This window comes from Mesitornis unicolor, unplaced genomic scaffold (genome assembly GCF_000695765.1).
Source record: "Mesitornis unicolor isolate BGI_N332 unplaced genomic scaffold, ASM69576v1 scaffold42998, whole genome shotgun sequence".
NCBI lineage: Eukaryota > Metazoa > Chordata > Aves > Mesitornithiformes > Mesitornithidae > Mesitornis > Mesitornis unicolor.
In genome coordinates this window covers 9149-17129 of record NW_010200663.1, presented here as the reverse complement: position 1 = coordinate 17129, position 7981 = coordinate 9149, and the positions used below count along the sequence as shown (strand labels likewise).

Below are 7981 nucleotides of genomic sequence, written 5' to 3'. Positions count from 1 at the left end.
TGTAGGGAAGACTGCTTTGGCAATGGTGGATGTAGGACTTCGCGACCCTGGTTACTGTCTACAAGATGCTGTGTTGTGTCATACATCTGGACCACCTCAGGTGACACCTACCTCCAACTCCTGCAAAACCTTTGCTATCATGGTGAAACTACGTTTGCTTTTGTTTACATCCTCAATGGGTTCTTTAAGAAGATGTATATGGCACTGGAAGCATGTCAGTTGTCAGCCTGGGTGATTAATCCAGAGACCAACAGCACTGAACAGAATTAGCTGCTACAGACCAAGCCACTTTTGGGAAGTGGGAGAAATTTCCTCTCTGATGGCATGCAAAGAAGAGTATATTCCAGAGGAGCTGGTCCACTGTGTGCAAGGATGGCCATGGAGCTAGAAAGGCACTGTCTTTTGTACCTTTTCATGTCTCTGTCTCCTTTGTTTTACTATCTGAAATTTCAGATGTCATAAAAAACCCTGGATGAAGAAGTTAGTTTGAATTACTAATGAGGCAATGATGTAAGGAGCTATTCCATTTCTCATTTACAGTGGTATAAACTGAGAGCAGCTCCACTGAAGTCAACAGAGATCTGCCAAAGACCAGAGCTGGCAAGTTAGTATGCAAGGACAAGCTGGAAAGAGCTTCCTTCTTGCTCTTGGGTCTCTCACAGAAGCTGGTCTAAGTGAAGGGCAGTAGGTCTTCATGTTTACTTCCTCCTGAGCTAAAGCTGGAATCAGGAGCCAAGCAGGAATAGGGAACTCTTCTGCCAATTTGATAGAAAGATGGAAAAGTTATGGGATTGCAGATGATTTCTAAATGCATTTCTTTACCCCAACAGAGTTGCCAGGTATGAGTGGTTGGACGCAGCAATAATGTAATAATCTGATCGTAATTTAGAATATTTCTGTGCTAATCTGATTTCTATTGCAAACTTGAAGTCTGCTGCTGTGCAAATAAAGTAGCTAGCTTGGGGAGACTGGCTGCTCCTGGACTCTGGGGTTTTGGATCAACAGCAACTTGAATCCCACGTATGACGAAGAGGTAGGTCTGAGGCCTGACCTGAATGTGGCCCTGCTCTCTGAAGCAATAGTAATGTGTCTTTTTCACTGTCTGGAAAAAGTTACATTTGGTTGGAGTTTGCTTAACAAACTTTAAAATGGGTTTAAATGTGGGCTGAAAAAACTCAACTTCTGGCCACTGAAGTAAAAGCTACAGGGTGGTGGCTGCTCACCCTCTCACACTTACTTGTGCGCAGCTAACCCAGAGGTTTAGGACTCTATTTTCTTAACCCACTAGCGGCAAAGCTCCCACTAAACTGAATGGAGTCATTCAACTGAGTACCAAGGCATTTCAGTGCTTGAAAGCGAATACCAGCACATTTGCATACCTCCTGGTGTGCTGGTGGCTTTAATCCCAGAGGACAGACCTCCTTCCCCACCACCCCCTAAATCACGCCACTTCATCGCCTGGGTCCCCCCTGAGGATTCCTCTTCTGCATCCTTTTGTGCGGATGCTCGTTCACAATTTCAACATCACAAACACTTGCTGACAATGTCCAAACTAGGACTAAACTGTTGGCACATTTTCAGGGCACAGTATCGCATATGGGTCTGGCCTGCTGAGAGGGAATTCGGCTGGAGGAGAGGGGTCTCCGTTCAAGCTCTAGAGCTGTCCTGAAATTAATGCCTCAGGTGACTTTGTATTTTTATTAGAGAAAGCTTTGTGCAGCTCTGTCTTTCTATGACTCATAATCATGGGAAAAAACCCAACAAACAACCCAAAATACCCTGACTTATCTCTTTTTGAGAGTGATATCTGTCTGCATTCAGCCCCAGGCTGCTGGGATGTACAGCACAGCCTTCCTGGGGACTGAGTCTTCTAAATTTCTCTCTAAAATTATAAAATTCCCACATTTTCAGTAGGTATAGCATGAGTTTTCTTCCTGTTTATATATGAAATATGACAAGATATATGGTACACGATATGTTAAATTTATGCTTGAGCTAGTTTATAAATGAAGTACTTCCACTGACGTAGGTGAGAGCGCGCAGCATGCGTAAAATTAAGTGCATGAGAAACAAATCTCATCATGCATACACATACCCAGATTTCTCATCACCTCCTCTTACATGTGCTTGTAACTTTCCCTTGCATCTTCTTTTGTAAGGTCTCATTAATTAAGAATGAAGATTTGTTACTATAAATAAAAAATTCCTGCAGTTACATGGGATAACAAATAAGCAGCTGCTGAGGTAAAAAAAAAAAAATCTTATTTCCCATTTATGTACCAGAATTACAATGTGCTGTTTGCTGGGGAAAAAACAGCAACAAGGACAAGTAGCAATTCAGCTATTCCAGGAAATTCCTACTCATCCAAAATAAATTCTTCTCATAATGTGGTGTACCCATGGCAGAATGCTGTAAAAAGTGCATCCAAATACATTGATGCAAATTCCAGATGTTCGTTTTGGTTGGGTTCTCAAACCTCTTTTGCTGTCCACAAATTTTCACATGAAGAGAACATTTCTTTATTTTTAGTGGCTGTTCATTTGCTTGAGCTGTTGATTTTTCCAGGAATGATGTAGTTACCTAAAACCAATTGGTGGTACCTATCCTAGATCTCCAAAAGTGCAGATCAGCAAGAACTGACCCACTGCATGGATGCAGCAAGAAGTTAGATTTAGAAACTGGATCCAAAGCAATGTAAGTTAGACCTTCCTTTCACACAGGTAGAATAAGTGCAAGTAGGTTTAAGATATTCTGAAGCTGGTGTAAAGGGGATCTAATAAAAAAGAAAATCTGTAGATTTTGTCAGTGACTGCAAGTGAGCTGCTGTGTGTGCGATGGGGAGAAAAAAGGAATAAGCATTAAATGAAAATGGATTTCTCTTCATTGTTGGCTAACAGAGGTGGGGAGAGTTCATAACATACTTGGATTACATCAATAGAAGTGCTTAAAATAGGGTTTGCATAAATACAGTATGGCTATATGTGCCTTGATATGGGTTAACGGAAGTCAGAAGTTGCTTCAGAAAATGCAAACTCAGGTGCAGGCTGAAAATGCTTCAAATGTTCCCTTAGCAGCACCACTTACCAGGGTGGAGAGCAAGTGCAATAGAAAGACCAGCCTGTCAGTACCAAGGCCTGGTTTTTAATATAGCAGGAGTTAAGGTGCCCTCAGAGAGTCAATACAGACCACCTACCACCACCTGCAGCTGGGCTGGACTGAACACATCACTGGCGAGGTGTGTGTCTCTTTGTGGGCTGCATAGGAAACCCAGGATAAAAACTGTCTCAAGTGTATTATATGCGCCAAAGATAGCTGGGGCGGGCCTGCAGGGACTAAACAGGTCTTTCAAATGAGAAGGCTGCTTTCCCCTCCACCAGTTGCTGCCTGGCTGGTTGGGCAGTGAGAAATGGCAGGGGAGGGCAGGAGGCTTTGACACTTCCCTGCAGTACCTGACACGAGGAAGGACTCCCTCCAGCGTGGTAGCGACAGGGACCGGACACCATTGGAGAAGCTCCCGCGGTAGCCAGAGTGGCCGGCGACTTTCTGAACAAGGATCTTCCCACCTGAGTTGTCAATTATACCACTGCAAAAGGAAAACATGGTGTCTGAGGGCAGAATTTCCCCCCAGAAAACTTAGAAATCATTCAACAATGCAAAATGTATGAAGCATTCACTTTCACCTTTAAACCAGGAGCTAGCAGAGCTGTGACACTACTGCTAAGTCTGCTGCTAAGAAATATTTGTGCTTTGTCCTCACAGAGAAGAGCAGTTTGTTACAAAGTGCTGTCGGGATCTGTTTGCTCTTCCCACTGATCTACTGGTGCTGTGTTTAAGGTTGACCTAGTTGCGCACAAGAACAAGCCGCTGCCTTCGTTAAAATTCCTGCAAGCTTGATTGAATGACTGAAGATAGGGGGAGAGGTACATGAAGGAGGTTTAGGCCCAACCATGTGGCAGAAATACAAATATGAGGCAAATCTCCCACTCGCCTGACTTTTTCTGTTGTAAAACTAATGCTGTTTCACAGAACTTGAAGCACTGCAGTAGCTTGAATAACTCCAAAGGAAGTCAAGTTGTCAATCAAGCTTTATAAGTTCTTAGTGAATTTTCACCTGAATGCATCCTGCCTTTGCATCCTGTCTATAATTATGGTGTATTGTGGTTCTGAAATAATTCTCCATTAAAATTTTATGCACATTTTTGTATGGCTAGTAAAACACAGCAAAATCTCTGCTATGAAATTCGTATTATACATTTCCTCATCCATTGTCCTTTTCTGTGGCAGAAAAGCACATTACTCAGCCTTGGATGTCAAGGACAGTTAAGTTCAAATCTGAAGAACCAGAATCAATCCCAGAAGTATGAGAGTCGTATGTGTTCATCACTGCTGATATGCCTATATTTTTCTGAAGTTTTATTAGTAGCAGCACCTCCATCTCTATCTTCCACTAGAATAATAATAGTACAATAGTAATTTGCTATGCATGAATAAGAGATCTGCAAATCTTAAGACACTTCTAAAGTTGAGAAACATCTTCAAACCCAACTTATTTCAATAGGAATACAGGATTGTCAGCACTTTATAAAATTGGATCCACAGCACCACACATGGTCTTTCTTGCAGGTTTCCTACTGCAATCAGCAGCCTGCAATCAAACTTACAAGGCAGTGGGAACCTTAAAGAGACTGAAAAGCCGAGATGTCCCTATACAGAAATGGTGGTTTTGTCTGAGTGCCTTGCTGATTTGAAGTCACTCACCTGTGAATTGCAGCATTGCATACGCTGGAAAAGGAAGCATAAACGTCTGTGCCATAAACACGGTATTTTACATCTCGACATCCAGGAGGGCATTTTGCAATGAATTCTGGATTGATTATCTTCCCCGCCTTGACATCACAATCAATCTGGGGCACATCTGTGAGTGTAAAATCTTGGTAAAGTCAGATTGAATGTTTTTATAGCTGAATGATCTTGTCATGAAAAAATGAGTAACTGAGTGACAGGGATGCTCTCCTCTTATGCCTTCCTATCTGGTTTTGGGATACTAGAGATGTCTAGGTGTTCTGCATCTACAATATAACACATAATAACCCCTATACTGAGGGATGTAGCTGTAACTAAGGATGCGTTAAAGAAGCCTGAGGATATTTCTGACCTTCAGTGATTGCTTCTCTGAAGGAAATATCCATTATGACACTTTGCTGGAGAGAGAAATGTAGTTGCCCAGGCTGTGGTTAACATGTGGGAAGGAGGGGTTGGGGGAAGAGGTAGCTGTGAGTTAAGACCGGGAAGGACTGTGCACACACGAAGTAGGATGCTTCCCAAGCCTCCCACTGTGCTCATGTAGCTCCATGCCATCTGTAATGCCAGGCTGCAGCCACAGCCCATTATCTCACCCTTCATCTTTAAAACTATTTGCTGGGTACAACTTACTTTGAACAAGGGGTTATAAGTGTTAGTTCACAACCTCACAGCAGGGTTGTTTGTCAGCCAAATGAGCAAAATCATTTGTGGGCAGAAATGCTAGTACAGCAGTTCAGCTGAAAGTTATACATCCTAGCGCACAGGACATGTGCCACTTGTCTCATGCTGATCAGCTACATATGCTTTGTGTTACAGAAGGACCATTTCACGTATTTATGTCTTTCTCAGTGAAAACCTTTTTTTTATTTTTTAATGCATCAGACATGCCTGCTCTAAAGCAGCCAAGAATACTACTGGGACCACTTACATAGCTTGGCCTTTTTTGTCTTCTTTGTGGTTTCCTTAGCTGCATACGTGCATATAAGAAACACACCTAAAATAAAGAAAACACAGCATCAGGTAAAGGGGGGAACTATCAACGTCAGTCACCACAAGCTCCTGTGCATGAGATTTTCCCAAATTTCAATCAACAGATCGAGAAAATGTAATTGGAATATTCTCAACCACAGGCAGGTTTCTACTTATTGCTTAACTTTCCAGTCAAGAAGGCATCTACTGTGGGGCAGTTTTTTGAAGGGGATTAAAGATCAGTTCAGTTCACACATTCATCTGTGGAACTCACTATCGAAAGATGCCATTGAGTCCATGTGGTCCAGAAAACCACGAAAGGCCCCAGTATTCCCACAAAGAGTGGAAACTCTTTGTAAATTGTGTGATAGAGATGTCAGTGAAATAACATGCTCTGTGCATAAGGCGACTGGGAAGTTAGGGAGAGAAAGATCCTTCTTAACAGCTTGGAAGGGAGGTTATCCTGTAATTGTGTGTTGTGGCATTTCACTCACTGGTGGCTGTGGGTATGGGAGACTGGGCAGCATTATGGACCGTATGAGGTTCTAGTGTGGCATGTCCCCGTATCCAGTTCCAGCAAGGGCACTGATTTTCTTCAGTAAGTAGAATTATGATTTGAAAAGTATGATCGTAAAAGAGACATACACTGTTATGTTAAAGCATGCATCATGCATGTATCTTACCTTGTTAGGTTTACTTGCTAAGTACATGACATACAAAACCTCTTCATTCTCTGTGCTACTTTGGGAGCAGATGGTTAATTAATGACTTCACTACAAATATTTTGACTTTCCTATTCACCTTTCCCTAATCTGAGCTTTCAGAGGGAATTGAAATGCTCTATGATGTGTTGGCTTGTCCTCTCATTATTGAAGTTAATCTTAATAGAGTATGCAATAGCAGTCTTATTTCTTCCTTTTATGCTCTTCTCCCCCTAGAGTGGTCGCAGAGAGTTTGCAGACTTAATCACTCCTAGAACTTGCTCAAAAGAAAAATCAGTTTCTCAGTGTCTGAAGTGACAGTGTATAGATACAGTACTTGGGCCCTTTGTCACTGTATAACCAAGGCAAAGCTGAAAAAAAGGAGTGAACCATCGGAAAATAAAGTGCAAAGTTCCAACTACATGCAATGTTAGGGCATAATTTAATATGGAGAAAGTAATTTGATCTCTTAGTAAAGACAGAAGAACCACATAGATAGGTATGAATTTGAACTAAGAATGGCTATCCCCTAAGACTTGGGGATCCCAGATAGAGGGTGTATTGCCTAGGAATATCACAGTTACAGTCATACAGCACCGTTAGGCTATGTGGTGGCTGGATCTTCATCAACAGGAGACATGTAAGTAAAGTACACTAAGAAATCATGCTTGATCAACCAGAGTGTTCATGTAAGATGAATTGCAAATTATGAAGTCTCTACATGTTTTCCAAAAGCAAGATCCTGTCTGACTGCCAGGTGGAAAAAAAATAAGACACATTTATAGCCTTTTTCCTTTGGTACCTTCTTGTTCATGAAAGAGCAATAACACAGAGAAAAATTGGTAAGGGCTGCTCGCATGTTAGAAAGGCTTGATTTTTCTTTGGAGATAATAATTATATTACAGACATTTTTCAGGCCCAGTTGTACCATTTGATATGGACTGCATGCAGCTGGTCAGGTACTTAGAGCTTTCTGCAAGTAATTAATATTGTTTCTATGCCAAACTCAAGAAGTTTGGGTAGCCCATTTCTGAAAAGCAGTGCCAAGGCTTACTCTACCAGCCATTGAGAGCTTCATTAGCCATGGACCCCAAAGGGAAGAGAAGAAGCCACTGATCAGCCAGGGCAGGAGAGTACAAACCCACAAACTACTAATTGCAGCACAACAACTGTACTTACCAAAGAAGGTTGCAATGACTGCGGCCTTCATGGTGAGTAAAGCAAAATCTGGATGTGTCACTAAGGAGCACTGAAAAGGAAAAGAAGAATATATTAGGCTGCATTCAGAGGTATTGCAGATGACACTGGAACAGCGGAGGAAGAGGAACTGTGCCCTCTTCTTCAGCCTTTCACTGTCTTCACATGCTGTGTCTTCTTCTCAAGCTTTGCAGAGCAGCACCCTAGAGGAGATGGCATTTGGGCTGTGGCACTCCCATGGACTAATTTTTTACTTCTGTCCAAGATTTGCCTTTTGCCTCAGGAAACCAAGATCTCATTCCACATATTT

The 7981-nt window shown here is 42.1% G+C and overlaps 1 protein-coding gene across 1 annotated transcript in view; it reads right to left on the bottom strand.

Moving 5' to 3' along the window:
- The window catches only part of VIT (vitrin), a 34817-nt gene extending 27133 nt beyond the window's left edge, over window positions 1-7684 (bottom strand). The window contains exons 1-4 of the mRNA XM_010189824.1: window positions 7654-7684; window positions 5733-5798; window positions 4760-4916; window positions 3451-3584 (exon numbers count right to left, since the gene is read on the bottom strand). Coding sequence (XP_010188126.1) covers window positions 3451-3584; window positions 4760-4916; window positions 5733-5798; window positions 7654-7684 — 388 coding nt within the window. The remainder of the gene's footprint in view (window positions 1-3450; window positions 3585-4759; window positions 4917-5732; window positions 5799-7653) is intronic.
- Between the last annotated feature and the right edge of the window lie 297 nt (window positions 7685-7981).